At 42.5% G+C, this 20,312-nt stretch overlaps 1 protein-coding gene across 3 annotated transcripts in view; it reads right to left on the bottom strand.

Annotated features, from left to right (window-relative positions):
- Positions 1–20,312, bottom strand: part of GRIA1 (glutamate ionotropic receptor AMPA type subunit 1) — a 321,543-nt gene that overhangs the window by 164,227 nt on the left and 137,004 nt on the right. For all 3 annotated transcript variants that reach the window (XM_031666559.1, XM_021939888.2, XM_031666558.1), the window contains exon 3: positions 284–523. In XM_031666559.1, coding sequence (XP_031522419.1) covers positions 284–523 — 240 coding nt within the window. The remainder of the gene's footprint in view (positions 1–283; positions 524–20,312) is intronic.

Below are 20,312 nucleotides of genomic sequence, written 5' to 3'. Positions count from 1 at the left end.
TCAGGAGCCATGAAAGCTTGGTGAGCTGTAGAGCGACTTGGTGCATTAAGAAAATTATTCTCAGAATGCGTTTCCAAAATGAATTAGAGGTTACTACCGATAAATGCATTTCCAAAATGAATTAGAGGTTAGCTACTGATAAATCAGTCAGATTTCTCAGAAAGAAAGCATTTTGGATAATTTTCCCACATTTTTCAGGGAAGCAGTGAGGCGTCATTCTCCTTTCTGCTGGTAATTTTCTCTCCATCCCTCAAAAGTCTCCCTCCCCTAACCCTTGGCTTACCCCGGTCAGCATCATAAATGTAGACAAATTTCTGCCACTTGTAATGGTCGATGATGCTGATGAGGGCATCCTGCAGTTCAGGGCGCAGCTGAAGGACAAACTGATTGGATGTATCAACGGGAAAGCTCGGCGTAATGAAGCAGACGTGGAGGGCCCCACAGAAGGAGGTCAGCATGTTGACAGTCCTACGTTCATAAAACCCAAAGATGGCATAGACTCCTTTGGAGAACTGGGAACAGACTAGAAGAAGAGAAGAGAAGGATTAATGAATAGAAGACTGCAAAAGTGGTCAGATGACTCCAAAATGAATCCATCCACTAGTTCATCCATCCAACCCATCAACTATCCACCCAACCATCATCTATTCATCTACCCATCCAACAAACCAATCCATCCATCAGTCTTTTCGACACACCAGTCTATCCAACTGTCCATCCATCCTACCCATCTAACCATCCCACTCACACATTCACCTGTTCAACACGTCCTTCATCTGTGTAAATCCGATTTTATTAGGTATCTATTACAAGCCAGAAGTTGTCATGGTTATTAATTATAGTAGCCATATATATAAGACACTTTCATCTATTACCTTACTTGGTCTCTACAATGACCCTGTTGAGGTTAGAAAGGGATGACTGAGTCATTGTTTTAAAGGGGAGAAACCAAGGCTCAGAAATTTACCGAACATGTTCAAGGTAGCACAGCTAGGACATATGACTTGAGCAGATATCTTGACTCTTAATCTAATGATCTTTCCCTCACATTGTCTATCAGTTAAAGGCAAAGCATAAAAAGGTGCTACAGGAAGAATCCAGCTATTGCTGCTGATACATGTTTAAGAAAACAAGTGTTGATTTTCCCAGTCTGGCCCTTAACTCTCAGTGTGCATTTGTCTGCTAATGCTCATTTTGTGCTTGTACATCTTGCTAGCTGATTTTCAGACCCCCCAGTGTATCAGTCATAGTAATAGCTTAGCTGTGAGAACATACCCACAAGATCAATTCTGTAGGATCCCAATGCAGTTACCAATCCTGGTTTGCGGTTGATTACACTTCTAGTTAAAATATAATGCTAAAAAGACCAAGGTCATGGGATTAAACTCCAAGTCAGTCAGCTCCTAAACTTTGTTTTACTATATGATATAGGATGAGAGTTCATAATCTTTGCCCCAGTGAGACCAACCCCAAGCCCATCTTCAGTGCCTAAAAATTGCCCTTCCAAGGTGGATGGTGAGGAAAGTCATTCATCCTTGTCGTAAGAACAGTATTTTAGAGAGCTCTGTGGTCCTTTTACATATATTGGGCTATTTAGTCCTCATCACATCCTTGTGACTTAGGTATTATTATTTTTTTCTTTTAAGATAAAAAAGTGAATGCTATTAGATCCTTTACTCTTTTTTACCATATCACCTGCTTCTAGAACCCCACATTGCCATTGTGTATGGGATCTCAAATTACACTATGCGACCATTGCCCAGAAGGTTTCATGAAATAATAGCCCCAGAAGATGCTCCTTAAAAAATAAAAGTCTTCTTTGGTCAACTACAGTTGGGAAGTGGTGCATACTTTGTCCCTGTTTTAGAGTTTCATACTTCACATTAGCTGCATAAAAGATTGTGAGGAATTCTACCCATTTTTATCCCAGATCTTGTCAAATCCATTTGCCTCCCAGACCCGTTTTGGTGAATACTTTAGAAATATTATTGAAAATCTTTTGGGCCATGTGCAGTAAAGAATGCAATTAACCAGTGGTACCTAATTGTCTACTGCGAGTCTCCGTTTTCCATTAGTCCCTAGAGATAATGGGCTTTAAAGGTCATAATCTCTTAAAGATTGCCGCTGAACCATATAACACATCTGTCCTACTCCCACTGAAAACCAGCGTACCATCTACAGGAAACCTGGCAGGTGATCATTAACATCTGCTTGCATACTTCTAGTTACTGAGATTCTGGTTTCACATAATTCCTGCTTTTGACCCCCTCTATAGACCTCCTGGTATCTGAAGGTGGTGTTCATGGCCTTGAGCTTTATGACATTTGGTTTTCAGTGACAAAATCAATTCTCTACCCAGAAGCCAGAGAGATCTTATTGAAACAACAAAGACAAAACAAACAAAACACATTGTTCTTCCTCCGTGTGCAAATCCACTCAAAGTTTTCCCTTTGCACACAGGAAAAGCCTCAACATCTGACCATCACACAGAGCGTGAATAGCCTGCTCCTCTGACCTCACCTACCTTACACCCCTCTTCTACTCGCTGCCTGCTGTAGCCACACTGGCTTTCGCTCTGTTCCTCTGGGCTCCGAGCTCATTCTGCTTGGGAGACTCTGCACCAGCTGCTCCCCTCCTGCCTGCAATGCTCTTCCCTTACCTCTTTGCAAACATCACTCCTTTGTAGCAGTTGTGCCTTAGCCCAAATCTCACCTCTCTGTATAGATCTTGCTTCATTACCTCTTCTAAATAGTGACCCCTCATCAGTCTGTATCACATCACTCTGTCTTATTTCCCATCCTTTAATTATTTTATCTAAAATAATTGTCGTGGTTTATTTGTATGTACGTGTGGCTGTTTGGGTCATTGTGAATTCCCTGAAAATAAGGACATGCTTGTTTGTGCCCAAAAGCCAGCAGGGAGCCTGGGACATGGTAGATGCTTAATAAATATTTGATGAATAAAAGAATGATGAGTGCTTGATGAGGGCATACGACCTGCAGTAGGGGCAGAGGAGGAGCTGAACTCAAACAGATGACTGTTGGTTCACCCTGAACCACTTGCTTCCCTGCCTGGGTTGTTGTCTTCTAAGGTAGCCATTAATCCTCTGCCACTCACACTATTTTCTCCTGCACCCTAATGAGGACACTCTATCTATCCACAACCCACAATAGGCACTGTCTTTAAATGTCTATTGTAATAACTAGAATCAAGATTTCTATAAATGTGATTTACCTACTAGGAAGCATACATCGTGTATTATTCTCCCAGTGTTAAATATAGATTTGCCAAAATGCACAATCAATCTTCCAGGGTGAAGTGTATTTGGGGAGCACATAAACCCCATTAAAATATTATAATATGCCTCTACAGTATTTTTTGGAACTCTTCTCTCTCCTTGCTGCAATAAAATATTATCCTGCAGGATATAAATCTTATGATCCAGATCTATTCCCTCATGTCATCTACTTGGTTTCACACATTTAGTTGGGCCTCTGGGGACCTCATGGATGGTGTTTCTTGCTAGGACTTCAGAAGTGAAGTAGGAAAGGTTGAGATGGGGGTGGACGAAATGGGAGCAGGAAGACACAACAAATCCTTAGACACACAGGAGGCCGGGACATTTCCCCCTTCAAATTATCTCCTTGTTTTCCCCTTCTGCAAACATGTCTTACCTTAAACAGAGTGCTTTATCCTCTAAGGCTAAGAGGGTGCATTTACCCACTACTCCCTAAAAGAGCATGGCTTGGAGGTAGCCTGGCCTGGATTTACTTGAGTTAACCCTGGCTCCCAGAGTTGCTCAGTGCCTGACTGTCAGGCCATTTTTACACTTCAGCCAAACCTAAGCACCAGCAGAGAGAGAGAGGAAGAAAAAGAAAGAGAGAGAGAGAGAAAGAGACAGATAGACACTATAGGCCCAAGGCCTGTGGGAGAATGCAGTCATTGGTTAAATGTTGGTACATATAATTAGTAGTAGTGAGGTATTATATCTACTTTGAATCTGTCACAACCAATATTCAATCAGAAGAGATAACAAGGTTCTGTAGACAAAGTACTAGGCTAGCTGTCTGAAGACCTGGACAATTCTCTTTTTGCTTTTATCATTACAGAGTACTTGTATGACTTTAAGTAAATCCCACGCTCTCCTGGACCTCAGCTTTCCCATCTGTGAAATGATTGTTTGATCTCTGTAATGTTTAATGCCCCTTCAGACTCTGACATTCTAGAGTCTAGTCTAATTGATTGGAAAATGTTTACTGATTCGACAACACTTTAGTTATTTAGTCAAATTTTAACAACCCCCAGTGCACTTTTTCAAATCCAGTAAGCAGGTAAGTCTCTGAGTTCTTGGATTCCCTTGTAACAAAATCCTGGAAGCCTGCACTAACTGTTCCCCTCCTGCCGGCAACCTACTTTTCTTACCTCTTTGCAAAGATCACTCCTTTGCAGGAGTTGTGTCTCAGCCCAAATCTCACTTTCCTGAACAGATTTACCTTCGTTTCTTCTTTTAAATAGATGCATTTGGAGTCTTAAGAGTTAAGACACAACTTTTAACCTGCTATGTGAATAAGTTATCCAGTACAGAGATGAAAGGAGGCAGACTAGAAAGGGAGCCAGAGATGGAGACTACATTGTCAGATATGATGAGTAGGAGAGAAGAGATGGGGCATTTTTCAGAATCAGAACTCCGTGCATACTGGGTTAATGTATAGACTTCCATCATGTTGCTGGGATGAAATGTAGTGTTCACCGCTTAGAAAGCATTGGGATATTAGTGTTCTCTTTCTTTCTTCTTCTTCTTTTTGCTTTTTTTTTTTTTTGAAACAGGGTCTAACTGTGTCACCTGGGCTGGAGTGCAGTGGTGCCATCATGGCTCATGCAGCTCCAAACTGTAGAGATGGGATCTCATTATGTTGCGCAGGCTGGTCTTGAACTGCTGGCCGGCCTCAAGTGATCCTCCCGTCTCAGCCTCTTAAAGTGCTGGGATTGCAGGCGTGAGCCACTGTGCCTGGCCTGTAATGCTTTCTGATAGTAATAATTGAGAGCTGATACTTCAACACCTGCCAAGTGCCAGACACTGTGCCAAGGACATTTCCCTGCATTAACTCCTTTCATTCCTTGAGGTGGGTTTCAAATTGGAGAAGTGAGGTCCAGAACCAGCACAAGGCAAGCTGAGATATGACCTTTACCAGTCTGACTGCAGAGCGTGAGCCCTTAATGTCTGCGATATGTCGTGGATGTTTGAAATAGTCTTGGGACATGGGTCAGCTTCAGTTTCTGGAAAATCCTCTCATGTAGCACGCTACCTTCCCCTGATGCCAGGTGAAGAGGCATTACTACATTAGAATCTATTGAACTATAAGCAAATAAAATTGAGTGGTATGTTTGATTTATTCCTGTCTCATCCCTGGGAAGTCTATACACATACACACCTATTCTTCGGTCCATCTATCAATCCACCCACCATTCGACACCCAGCATCTGGCACTTGTGAAGACACTATGTTAGGCAATGGAGATACAATGGTAAACCAGCCCATCCCCAACCACTTTGGGACTCTCACTTTAACAATGGGAGAGACTGACAACTATGTAGGCAATGGCAATTCAGTCTACACGCTATGTTAAGGATGAGTTCAGCAGGCAGGGACACCTAACCCCAGCCTTTGGGGACCTCAAAGAAAGCTTCCAAGAGGAAGTGCCAGTTTTGACACTGAAACGTAGGGAGGAATCATCCAGGAGAGGGGTTTTGGTACAGTCACATGTGCATAAAGAGTATCGTATATGGGTAGAGGGAACAGCAACAGCAAAGGCCTGGCAGAGATAGAGAGAGCATTCAGGGAACCCTGCCAGAGTGTCAGATTCTGAGGGCCCTGCCTCCAAGAAACTCTGCAGCAGAGCGTGTCCAACAATCAGAGTGAGTAAAAAATGAGGCCAGGAATTCCCTCTTGGGGAGGCAGGAGGGCAGGAACCAGTAAGGGCAGGAAAACCCACACACTGCACGGCGCGGGCTGTCCAATTCCATTCTCAGCTCACTCAAACCTCTTTGATAATCACTCCTGGTTAGGGCACCATCCACTTAGTATCAATAAATCTCCCAGCCCTGGGCACTGGCCCTGACAGCTCTCTCCCAGGGAGGGAACTCCTGGCATTAGCAACTCCTTTTTTATTGTCACTTCATTTAAGACCTCTCACACCGACATTTCTACTTGGATCCTGGCTCTAGTCCCTGGGAATGTGGCAGCCTTATTGTAAATAGCAGATAATGAGGTGACAGGACAACTTCATTTTAGGGGACGGAGATCAAAAGTATGTGTGAATGAGAGGACTTTCAGGCACTCATTCCCCTCCCAGAATAATTCTATCCTTATTGATGGGAATCACATTCTTGATCATCAGACTCTAATGTTGTGACATCAAATGATGTGCTTTATTTCCATCACTCAGAGGACAATAAGAGTGCCTGTCCATCCCTTCTTATACTCTCTCGCATCCTAGATATAATGCTGACATGCAAAGAATTACCATAATAGATATAAATCATCCCCAAGCCCTCTAAACAATATCACATTTACTTAGGATTCTGTGACACATCTAGGGCGTCTATCACTTACTCGATAAAATGTTATCATTTGTTTAGTAAATTCAACAAATATTTATTGGCACCAGAAACTAATATTGTCAGAAAATTGGGGTACCACAGTAACACAAGACAGACATGTTTTCTACCTTCACAGAGCTTAAGCAAGAGTTCAGTGAGTTTTACATTAAGGAAAATAAAGGGTGATTTGAGAGTAATAAAGGGATCAGCCACAGCATAAATAATCATAACTGCTATTATAGCCAGTGTTAACTGAGTCCTTAGCAGAGGCCAGGCACAGTGTTAAGCACCTTGTTCCTGTATCCAGGTAGAGGGACCACTTTATCCAAAGCACCTAGATGAGAGAGAAGGGAACAACAGAGAAACTCAAGAAACACCAGTATGACTGGGGTTGGGGTATGGCACAGAGTTGGAGGTGGGTGGGGACTAGGTTGCCAAGGGCCTTGCCCAGTCTGGAGAAGTTAAGTCATTGCGTCATGTATCATGTAGCATTTCACTTTGGTTTTGGATTCGTCTCAGCCTCCCAAGAACTCTCTTCATCCAGGCCCTGGTGCCCAGTTGGAAGATGGCTGCAAAAGGAGATGTGGAAGAAGAGCCATCCTCCCAGGTCAGATTTGTGTATTTATTATTAAGCATGGGTCTTAATTACTAGGCACTGAAAGCCAATGAGATGTGGTACCGCATATGAGGCTAAGAATTAGAACAAGGCTGGGTTCACTGCTTCTGGAATTTAGACTCACCTTGTGGGCTGACATATGTAGCCAAGGGCACAGGGCCAGGGCAAGCAGACTGACCAACTGGAGCTTTCCTTGTAAAATTCTTCAGGTGCCTGACATGATTGTGGAGAAGTAAGTGCAAAGAAGCACGTCTGTGAACAAGCCCCTTCTCCTCTCTGGGCTGCATTTTCCCTATCTGGACAATGGAGTTGAAACTAAATCAGTGTTTCTCAAACTTGTTTTTGTTTTGGTGAAGTACCTATAATAGAACCTTTGTACTCATTGGGGATGTGTAGTCCTACAGATGGAAATTTTCTGTTTCTTCTCTCTATCTTTCTTCTATCTAATCATTCACCCATCCAACAAGAGTTTGCTGAGCATGTAGTGGATGCTAGGCAGCAAGCTGGTGCTGGGGGTATACATCACTGGATAAAAAGACAAGTCCCTGCTCTCTTGGAGCTTAGGCTCTAGAGAATAAGAGAGAGGACATATGAATAAACAAGGCCATTTTGGATGCTGCGAATGTTACAAAGAAAATAAAATGGGATGATGTGAGAGTGACTGGCAGGACTATTTTAGACAGATGGTCATGGAGACCTCTCTGTGTCACTAGCATTGGAGCTGAGAAGTGAACCCTAAGAAGGAGCTAGCCAGGCTAAAGGCTAAAGAAACAGTCTCAGGCAGAGGGAATGGAACAGAGGCTCTGAATGAGGTTCAGGAACAAGACTGAAGAGCTTGAGAAACAGAAGGCCCATGTGGACACGTTATAGGGGGAAAGGAGGAAAGCAGTAGAGATGAAGGTGAGGAGAAAGAGATCACATAGCTCTCTGAGTAAAACTGAGCTCCTCTAAGGTATCCAGCACTTCACGTGTGGCATGGAGAGCCCTAACACATCACTTTGGCCTAAGAGGGTCAGTCCTAGCTCGTCTCACAAGACCTTTCCTCTCTAACATCCCATAGCTCAAGTCCATGGATAGAGACAAGGGAGGGGAAGGTTGTTGTGACTTAGTGGTATAACCTAGGAAATGGGAACAGGAACATCTGACTTAAGTGTAATGGCACGACAAACATGGGATGCTCAGTGAGTTCACTGAGCTCCAGCATAGACGTGACTGTTTTTTGGTTGTTTCTCGGCCATAGGCTCTGGGCCTACACTCATGCCCCTGCTCCAGCCTGCACAGGCCTCCTGCCTCTTTCTTTCTTTCTTTTCAGATCCTTTCCATTCTTTAAAAGTTCAGATCAAATGCCATCTCCTTCATAAAGACCCTTACGCCTCCCTAATCCTAGCTATAAACTGAAAGTCTCCACCTATCTTTTGAATGTACCTAGAAATGTGTGCGTCTTATCAATTTTTATCTAACATCCATGCTTTATTAGTTTAAGTTCTGTAATTTGTAAGAACAGAATGTTGAAAGGATATGAGGAAGCCCCAGCTGAAAAAGTGCCTCATATAAGACAGAAACTGCAGCAGCTCTAGAAATCTAGATGTCAACAATTCATGGACAGTCTCTTTAGAGTCTCACCCTTGCTCCAGTCATTTGCGATAACTGTTTATACAGTTCAAGACTAGCCTTGCTTAGGCATGGGCCACCCCTGGGTCAAGGGAAGCAGAAAAACTATCTGCGTTACTAAGCTACCAGCCAAGTTACTAGCCAGAAGAAAATTAAGGTGCTGTGAACAGAGAGGAGATGCATGCTGGGCATATCAAGCCAACAGATGTCTACTAAATGTCTGATTGCAGTATTTCATAAATTAGAGCCCAAAATCACATTAGGAGCTCCATAAATGTCCACAAATGTGTTAGGAACTACATACATCTAAACACTGAGTATTAAATAAGGATCTATGTCTAACTCAGTCCTTATTGTCTTTCCCCTGTGGGCTAGACACTGTGGAATAGAGTGGTGAATAAGACAGATGATGCCTTTGCCCTCATAAAGCTTATATTATTCTTCATATCCCTTTGAAGGATCCCCATAATGACTACACAATATTTTTGGTACATGAGTGAATATAAGAATAAATGAATGAATGTGAGTCATTTACCTATTTTAATACAGGGATATTAAGTTGACCCATCTTTCTTTCATGGCATGTCTTGCACCGAATGAATTGATTAATTTATTTTATATTATCAAGTAACTTTTTGTGTATTTATGCCTTTTCACCTGAAATTGAGATGTAAGCTCCCCTGAAGGAAGAGGTTCTCTAAATCCTCATTTTTTTCTGCTAATATAATGAACAATAACTCATACAGAGCTAGGTAGGGAATAACCAAAATTGCATGATGCTGTTACTTGTTTCATATTCTTCTAAATTAGGCTGCCCATCTAGCATCCACAGGTCTGGAAGATACGTAATACTCCCCTGTGCTTCAGTCCCCTGAACTTGATCACTCCCTGTTAGCTTAGGCCAACAGAGAATGAGAGCTGTGCTCTTGGGCTGGCACTCAAACCCCGCCAACCTTAATGTATTCCACCCACAACACCCAGTCTCCTCAGCCATTTCTCCCCAGACAAGAAGATTTACATCCCATTACAGAACTCAACCCTGAAGATGTTGAATGGATTCAAAATGAGGGCATTTTCACCCCATATGGCAAACTCCTTAGCATCACTGTGTACCCATGTGTTATTATGAGAAGAAGATCTTTCAGGGATGGTCCATAGAGTGACTCAACGTGTATGACCTTGATCTATCACTCCACCTAAGAGCAGTCATAGAGTCATGGATTGTTAGTACAGAAAGGTACCTGGCCTTGAAGGACTATTGGCCTAGAAAAAAGCCTAGACAGCTGTCTAAACAACTCCATTTTAAAGTGTATTTAATTTACATGTGCCTGGAATATGCAAAACCTGGTGTCCAGAGCATTACTAGTGATAAGTAGAGCCTCCTACCTCACATGATATTGGCATAGTAGTCACTCCCAACTACCCATTTGTTCTGAGAAGCTAGTACTACTTAGAAAAATACCATTCTTCTTCTTATTTATTATTGTAGTTATATCACCTATTGAGTGTTTACTATGTTCCAAATTCTATTCTTGGCACTTCACATGCATTTTATCACTTACTCTTCACAATAACCCTCTAATTTCTTTTTCCTATTTCATGCATGAGAAAGCTGAAGTTCAGGGAGATTAATTAATCTTCTCCGAGTCATTCATGTGGTGAGTGGCAGAACTGGGATATAAATAATGTTCTGTCCTACTCCATGGCCTGTGCCCTAAACCATGTTACTCCATCCCCTGAGAGTCCATCAACACAAACCAGAGCTTTCATTCTTTGGATAATAATAACAGCCAACACTAAGCACTCACTATGTGCCAAATACTAACCTAAGTGCCTTACATGAATACTCGTTTAATGCTAATTTGATAGCACAGGTTGGGGATGCAATGGTTATTTTTATTTCATAGAGAGAAAACTGAGGCTAATTAACTTGCACAAAGTCATATAGCCATTAAGTAGAAGATTCAGAATCCAAACACAGGCATTCCAACTTCAGAGTCCTCACTTTGCTCTTCTATGCCAGGTGTAGGCAAACTTTTTCTGCAAAAAGCCAAATAGCAAATATCTTAGGTTCTGTGGGCCATATGGTCTCTGCTGCACTACTCAATGCTACTTTTATAGCATGAAGGCAGCTAAAGACAATATGTAAACAAATGAGTGTGGCTGTGTTTCAATAAAACTTTATTTAGAAAATCTGGCATTGGACTGGGTTTGGCCTGTGGGCTGTAGTTTGTAAACTCCTACCCTACACTATTCTGCTGCTAGATAGCAAGGATGAAATGCTGACAATTTGGGAGAGGTAATCATAACTTATAATGTATTATACAATTTTTCAATCTCTTACATTAATTTTCTGTTGTGAATACTCAGTAAGGTAGGCAGGACAGGAAGGATGACCTTTAAACCCATGAACAGATGAGGAGCCAAGGGTCATGCAAGGATGGACACAGGTCCGAGCCTACGTATTCCTTTTCCACTTGTGGTTCTTTCATGGTGACTCTGGGTGCTCTTAAGAAGAGTAAGGGAAAGGAACCCTGACAGGACCAGAGTTGTGGTTGAGATCTCAGTTTCACTGAAGACCACTGCTTGCTGATGTATGTACAAGACTCAACGGGACTGTGAAGCTCACAGATAGAGTGCAACTAACATGTTGGAACAAGGACAGAAATTCTGAGTTCTAGGCTTCCTCTTCTTAGCACTGGCCAGCTTTGGAGGCTATGTCACTGCTCCATGGCTAAAAGCCACTCTGATGAGATGACAGAGGAGACCCCAGTCTTGAGAGGGCAGGTGTTCTCAGAGGTTCATTCAAAAAGTGGATATGTACCGAGGGACTCACAACATTGTGGATGGACCCTTTGGGGCCAAGACTTCCCCACATGTGGTGACTCACCAGGAATGCTGGGCCAGGGGCTCTGTCTGGAACTGGGATGAAGAGCTCTGTTTGAAATAAGGGATCTGAGACTTGGGGTCTGAGCCTTGGGTCAACAAGGCTTATTCTTGGGTTAGGCTCAGGGGCCACGGTAAAGGCTACAGTCCAAGGCTGGAGTGAGTGTTCACTCAGTCTCATCTGGGGCTAGGAGGTGGGATTCACTAAAGAGCCCTGTTAGGGAGTACATCTACCTAACTCTGTGTGTGTGCAGTCTTTGTGAACTAGCACATGAACCAGCCAAAGCAGAACAAACAAAAGCAAAGCCATTAGGCAAAGATAAGTGGGTCGTGGGAGAGATTAGCTTTACAGCTTCCCCCCCTGGCCCAGTCATCTCCGCAATCCCCACAGTCACAAAGCACCTTCTGCTGGTTCATGAATGAACCACTACTGCAAGGAACAGCAGGTAAATCATTCATTAAATTAAGACAGACTCTTCCTTTGGCTATCTTAATTTCTGTTCCTTGGGTGGGTGGCAGAAAAAAATCTTTTGTTTCTTATTTGCCATTCTTTTCCCATGAAAATCATATATGCAAATAGGTTTTCCTAGGCCAACCAGCAAGCATTCACTGTGATGCATACCCATGAACTTCATCAGCATCTGTCAATCAAGACAAAACTCTGAAAGCTACAGAGTACAGCCCAAGGGTGCCGTAAATCAGCAAAATTCATCTTCTAGCTAGGATTTATCCACTGAGGAAGTGAAAGTACAAAAAATGAAGGATAAAATAAAGCTATGGAACATAAGAAGTTCTGCATCTTTAAAACCAAGTGGCAACACCAGAAACTAAGTCCCACTTCATCTATATCTGAATTCACTCCTGACCCATGCCCTCAACTGATTTCTGGAGCTGTGAGCACTAATTAAGTTGAATGGTAGATGCAGAAGAAAAGCTGAATCATTTTTATTTCTGTTTTTGTAATCTATGGTCTCAGCAAAGCCTGCTGAGAAAACGACATTTGAAACAAATGCTCGGCCAATAGAGTCTTGCAAGTACTTGCCTTTCCTTTTCTGCAGGGGTGTGAGATCAATCAAGAGTCTGCCAATAAGGGCACTTTGAACTCTAAGGCTGTGAGTTCTGACCCAGCCTATCTCTCCCACCACATCTGCTTCGAGGCCATGCCCCCTCTGCCTGGGCTTCATGCTGGTCTTTCTCTTACCTTTCAGGACAGTCCCAGCTGTCTTGCCTTGAGGCTTTTCCACAAGCTGTTATCTCCTAGCAAGCTCTTCCAGCCCTCTTTAAGTGACTGACCCCTTCTCATTCTTCAGATCTCAGCTTAAAATGTTCTCTCTTCATAGAGGCCTTCTCTAAAAAATATAGCCTACTCTTTATTCTCTATTGCAGTACCTTGTTTCTTTCCATCATACTTTATCTCTATCTTTAATTATGTTGTTTACCTTTTGGTTTATTTGTTTAATTTTGTCTCCTTGATTAGGGGAAGAATCATGTTTATTTTACTTATCACTATTGTCCTAGCATCTACCACAGTGCCTGGCACATGGGAGGCATTGAAACATGTTTGCTGAATGGAATAAATGCGTAAATCACCAAGTAAGCCGCAGGTTCTTTATATGACCTTAGTCATTTCTCCTCTTTGGGAGTTGTTTCCTCATAAGTAAAATAAGTGAGATTTAATTAGCTCTAACACTCTTTCACGTCCCTAACTTACACATTTTCTTATTTACCGTTTTACAGAAGGAGGAATGGAGGCATGACAACCAACAGCACATGCTGCCCAGCCCAGGGACCAAAACTCAGGCCTCCCAGACAATTTCAACCACTGAGACTTTAGCAAAAGCTCAGCTGCCTTCTCTGCCAAGATGCTCCTCACCACCCAGTATTTAGTTCCCTTTGTACCAACATTTGAATCACTTTTCAAAGTTTCTCAAAACGTGGCAGGACATAGCTCCTGCTAAGTAACAGAATTCCGGAAGACATTTGGAGAAAAAAATGTATTTCTTACTATCCTGGAGTGTTCTCTTTGTATATCCCTGCTAAAATTAAGAGTTCCAGGAAAAAGACTGGGATTCAAATTAATTCTGGAGGAAACAGTAAGCAAGGAAGAAGGGAGTATAAGGCGCAGGAACACGTATACTATGAAATTGGGGGAAGCATTTGAGGAAAGAATGAAAATGAAGCAAATGTACCAGTTTTCCTGCTTCTGCATAACTTGCTTACAGACGGATCCATGAGCGGGAGCCTCCCTGTCCCTGATTCACTCTCCAGCTTCATTCTTAACAGTTTGCCAATCACCTGAGGCCCCACCCACATAGTTGCATATGAACCATTTCCTTCTAGGCCTGCATACTTCTGCATATCCTCCTCAAAAATGCCCCTGCACACCTGGAAAACTTCTACACATCCTTCAATACCCCAGCCAGATGTTGACCCCAGTGGAAAGCTTTCCAATTCTTTCAGAATAAATTCATTACTTCCTCCTCTAAGGTGCTAATATACTTTCTGTCTTAGCACGTATCTTGATATTCTATAATTTCACATTTTCATATCTATCTTCTTCATCAGACTGTGAACTTCTGTAGGACAGGGCCGGGTCTAATCTATTTCGAAAGTTTCAGGGCCTGTCCCTGACCCTGACATAGTAGATGTTCAATAACGGTTTATTGAATATGTATTGGTTTGCTCACCTGTGACATGAGGACCATACTATCTGCCTTACCTGCTATGAGGATCAAATGAAGGAATAAGCTTACCAAAGTCCTAGATACATGTGAGCCATCCTTTTATTTAAACTGCACAGCCCAAATATGAGGTGGGCCGCACGGGATATTATTATTGTCCTTTTCCAGATGAGCTTCCAAGGGTTAAGTTGCTTGCTCTGAGTAGCACAGCCAATAACTATCAATCTCAAAAAAGAAAACCCAGCTGCCTGACTTTTGGTAGGATTTTCTCCCCCGTCAGATCACATATGCCTTTCAAAAATTAGCTGTAAGTTTGGTCATGCTGATTGACTGGCTGAAGAAAACGTGGATGCAGGTCCCTCTAAAGATGTCACAAATGTATTTACAATGCCCACTTTACATCCCCATTCTCAGCCTGGCCTAGGGCTCTGCCACTGCTCACCTGTCGCTGCAGACTTACTGTACTTTATCACTGACCGTTGTCACTTTAATTCATCCCTGCCTCCACCTTGCCCACTTTCCCTTTTTCCATCCTCATCCATCCTTCCCCTAGCAGCCAGGTAGCTCTTGTGAAAATGGAAATCACATCCTGTCAAAACAGATCCCCTCAATCCCCTCATGCTTTCTCATCATGCTTTGAATAAAGTCTCAACTCTTTTGCATGTCCTCTGAGAATCTGCACTGTCTAAGCCCTGTTGACCTGAACAACCTCATCATTTCCCTTTCCCTCATCTGCTGCTTCTGCAGCATACCATGGCCTCCTCTGATGCTGTTCTCACTGCCCAAAACTCGTCTCCCCCACTTTTGCTTGGCCGGCTTCTTCTTATCTTGTAAGGACCACCTTAAGCAGGTCATCCTGCTGTTCTCGGTCACAACATTTAGTTCGTGTCCTTCACAGAACTTTACTCAAGTCCTAATTACAGTTGAAGCCCTCTTAACTGATGCAATGTGGATGGTGATTAGATTATTTGAAAAAGATACAAAAAAAAAACCTTAAAACACTGTGAAGCACATATATTGATCAATATTTTGATATCAGGAACTTGAAGGCACTTACAAATATAAGATCAGATTTTTTCCGTGCATTTCCCCAATCTTAGAGTCATCTCTCCGATACCTAGTATTACAATGATTTTAGTGATGCATCCAAGAGACTTTCAAAAGTATTTAGTTTGAAAAAATACTTCCTTTTGCACTCATATTTCACTAGTTCACATAATTTTAATTGTCCAAATATAATAAAAACACAGAAATATAAACAGGTTTGAAAACAAACAGAATTGATTCTTGATTCTAATATGCCACCAGCAAAGTTGATACGAGCAGAAATGAGTTGATCAGAGAAGAGGCTACTGACCAGGAGCTTTTGACTCACCAGGGGCATGAGTGGGAGTCTTTAGAGAGAGTGTGAAGAATGCGATGAATCCAAAGAGATGGTTGAAGGGATAACACTGCATCTAATCATTTATTAGCTTGTTGATTATCTAGTTGTTTGCCTTTTAGGACAAATTTGTGAGAGTAGAGCCTCTTTCTCATTTCTCAGCATATCTATCTGGTGTACAACACAGTCTTTGCCATTGAGAGATACAACCAATGTCAAGTAAATGAGTAGACAAGAGAGTGGACTGTTTCTCTCCTTAAATGAAGAGATTTTGTTTCCTCATCTGTAAGAGAACAGACATGGACTATGCACACACAGTTATTTCCAGATCCAAATGGTGTTACCATTAACAGGACATGTTTCTTTTTTCCTCCATAGGTTCTGCACACACTCAGAACACTGCATTATTGACTTCCCTTGCACTTCCACACATACACCAAGCAAACCACCACCACCACAGCCATGCTGCTACATAGCCTACAACTGGGACCACCTGTTGGTTTTAGGATGACCACCCCTCCTTCACCCCCTATTGTCTCCTTCAAAACAGCTAAGGAGGGAAGGCCAGTTATGGGCCATGGTGCTAAAGCCATAAAAATCTCTGCTGGATTCGTTTCTTTGAAAGTGCTGTGCAGGTCTAGAGCTGCTTTGAACATGGGAGGGAAGAGCCTTCACTCTGAAGATCTGAGGTGGGAAGCTTGGACCTGCTTTGTTCAAAGCACTGGGCAAAAATTCCTTTTTATTTCCTATTGTTTTGGGTTGGCCTCTTCTGGTCCCCACAGTGCTGAGACTCAGACAGCCAAGATTAGGTGAGGGCCACAGGGAAAGTAGCTTTCTCAGGTCCTCCAGCTCACAGAAGCCAACAGCATAGCTTGGAGCAACAGCCACATAGTAATAAACACTGGGCTTTTTCTCTTCAATATATTCCTTTGCTTATTTCCCTCACATATCTAAGAAAAGAAAGGGGATCACTGAGGATCTGGAGAACCTGGCACAGCCACGGTGGCAACAAATGATGACGATGATGATGATAATGATTATTATTATTACTTCTAACATTACTAATAGCTGCTTGCATATATTGAGCACTTTAATGCTAGAAAATAAACTACACATTTTACATTCATTAACCCTTTTAATCTCTAAAACAGCTTAAGAGGGTGTACTTTATTATTATTGTCATTTAACAAAAGAGGGACTAAAACATACGTAGGCAGAGGTCACAGAACTGATAATAGTGGAGCTACAATTCAAACCCCTGTATGTCTGATTCCACAGTATGAGTCCTTATCACTTTGTTACACTACCTTGCAACATATCTATTATAATACCAAAACATTCACTGAATAAGTAACTTTATTGATTCAACATAGTGTATGTGGTATAGTATGGGGAAAAAAACAACAATCAAAACTCTTGCCTTAAAGAGCGTCATTCTAATGCGAAGAAAGACACAGACTTATGAACCACTAATAAAAACTGTATGAGAAAATGAAACAAATCCTACAGTAGAAGCACAGCATGTTCTGCACATTCAGAGGGAAGGGCAATCCCTTAAAGAGGGAGAACAGGGCAGATTTCCAAGATGAGGATCCTGAAGGACAAGCAGGTTTTTAAAAGTCCAAGGCAGAAATGCCTACTACATAGTGTGAATGCATGAATGTGTGTGTGCATGTGTTCCCAAGTGTGTGTACACGGAGCCCCAGTACCGCTTCCAAATCCTTCTCAACCTAGTCACCACTGCACAGCTGGAGTTGTCCTGTAAGATGGAAAGTATTTATAATTCTTGGTTTCAGGGGAGCCGGAGAAGGGAACCCTGAAAGTCTCCCAGTTTTTGTTAACTCTACAATGTCGCTCATCACAGACGTTTCCCACCTGCCGCCTTCTCACTTTCTTCAATGCTGAGACAGTTTAAAGTGTTTCCAATCTTCTCACTTCACTGGCTGTCAACTGGGCTGCAAGCTGTGAAGGCCCTGGAGTCAGCAGAGGGTGCTGTGAAAAGCATGCTGAGGATGCCTTGTGGAAGCAGGAGCTGCATGTTTCAGCTTTACCCAAAGCAGGGAGGAAGGGGGAGGGAAGAGGAAATGAGAAGGAGGAAAGGCATCTTTGCCCTCCTCACAAACCAAGTCTGCCGAGGAAAAGCAGAAAGGGCGTGGAAACCATTCAGGGCACTGGCCTGTGAGTCAGCACACTTGAGGACTAATACACAGACCCACCCCTGCCTGTCTCTCTGTATAAGCTTGACAATTTTCTTCCTGTCCCTGGACTGGAGGCTCTCATTGGTAAAACAAAAGATTTGGCTGCAGTTGCCTGCAGTTCCCATATTCTATGATGATTCTCAGCAGCATAGTGGTGACTAGGAAAGTGACAAAGCTGGTCTGTGGACATGACAGAATTCTAACTGAGAGACTGACTATGGTAACTGCCCTTCTGCACTCACTACTGGATCTGAACACACCACGAAGAGAGGACCATCCAAAGTAGGACTTTAGAACAGGAAAAGGAAATTAGAACAAGAAATCAATAATTTGCTCTACTGTATAGACAAAAAAAAGCAAACAAATCAAAAACAAAAAAGCAAGACTATGATCCAAGAATAGGCAAAGATGCTCATATACAAGGATCTGGAGAGAGGACAAATGCAGATGAAGATGTAGGTGCATTTTGTTAACTTTTTAAATTGTCTAACAGTGGCCAATTAGCCTCAGTTGCTACCCAGAAGACTGAGATAATGTTCACTGCAATAGTCATAACATAGACAATAAAAGCTATCATTTATTGAACACGCACTAAACACTTGCATTACTAAACATGTTGTAATGTAATTGTTCCCAATAACAATGCCATGAAGAAGGTACTAGAATATCCATTTACAGAGAAAAATATGAAAGTTCAAGGGCACACAGAAATGACAGACATGGAAATCAAAGCCAAGGCAGTCTGAACTTCAGCTCCATGCTTGTAGCTGTCCTATCTTCGGAAAAGCAAACACAGGCAAATAGACTTCCCTCTTTACACCAACTCCCCTGTGATAAGCAGAATCTCATCACTGCTCTATCTGCTCTATCTACTCATTCCAATCCTTCAAGGTCCCACTTAAACACTACCTGTTCTGTGAGAGTCCCAGTCAGAATTAATCCAACCTTCGCTGGGCTCTTATAGTACTCAGATTGTATTGCTATTAGCACACTTAACACTTTCCACCTCGTGTTAGAGTTAAATGTGTCTGATCCTCCTTTCATGCTACACCTAAAGCAAATTGCTTAGATGTGTGTTAGGGCACTCAGCATCTCGCATTAATGCTAGCCTGCCTGGGTTTGCCTCCCATCTTATCCAGTGAGTCCTTCCTGTGAGGACAGGAGCTGTGTCCCAGGAATCTTTCTGTCTACCTGATACTTAATAGAGCCTGGGGAACAAAGGCTTTCTGAGCGAGGCTGAGCTATGCAGCCTGTTTCTCTGTTGTCTCTGGTCTACCAACGATGATACCACTCTGGTGGTATTTTTCTCATACCCTTCCCATGATCAGAGTCATTGAACAATTAATTGCTGGGCAGGGGTCAGGAATTCCTGTGTGGAATATCTCTGAGAGAACTGGGGAGGTGGGGGCATATGCAGCTCTCTCCACCTGCCACGCCACTCTCCTCGATGCTGTCCTCTCTCCTCCAGTAGAGACCTGCCCACTTTTACCTCATTAGAATTCACTTTACAGAGAGCATTGCTTGCCCCATTCTTTTACACTGGAGTTAGTGACTTCCTTCTGACCGGGGAAGAAAGATTGATTCCTTTGAAAAAAAAATCGTTCTAGATTATTTTTCAAGTGAGGGGAGACTTCTGGGGCTGAAAGGCCACCTGGAACACTTGGGCTCACATGTGCCTGTGTCTACTCTGGGCTAGACACCTGAGTGGTTAAGGGAAAAGGGTTTGATGGTGGACAAACCAGGTTCAAAACTACGCTTCATCCCTTGGGCAAGTTAATTAGTAACTCTGAGACCTTTACTTCCTCATCTGTATTATGGAAACAATAGGACCCACCCAATGGTGCTGCTCTGAGAATCAAATGCATGTAAAACGTGTTTTTGCACAGTTCCTGGCTCAGTAAATAACTACTATTGTTTCTGTTGCTGCAGTTGCTCTGAGGCTATATTGTTATTGTTTTATAAATAACATTATCTGGTCACTAAGAGAGATAAGAGCAACATGCAGTGGAAAATTGTACCTCTCAGTTAATAAGAAATGCAGAATCACATGTAGCTTCTAGTTGAGAGACTAAGAATAGCTGTAGTTAAGTTTCTGCTTAAAAATAACTCATGCGTTTTTGGGCTATCAGAACCGAACGTGCTTTAGAGAGCATCTTTATCAATTGTGCTAATTTATAGAAATGACATTTCCAGGACCAATCAGCTAAGCTGGGGCTCAAATCCAGGTCTCCTGATCCTTGTCCATTGTATTTCCTACCATCTCTTGAGCTGCTGCTCTTTTTTTGGATTTAACCACGCTGCATCCCTTCTGCTTTCCCATTAGTCCCTGTGGTCACTGG

Source organism: Papio anubis, chromosome 5 (assembly GCF_008728515.1).
Source record: "Papio anubis isolate 15944 chromosome 5, Panubis1.0, whole genome shotgun sequence".
NCBI classification, from domain to species: Eukaryota; Metazoa; Chordata; class Mammalia; order Primates; family Cercopithecidae; genus Papio; species Papio anubis.
The sequence above is the reverse complement of the archived record's forward strand: the minus strand, read 5'-3'. Positions and strand labels throughout refer to the sequence as shown.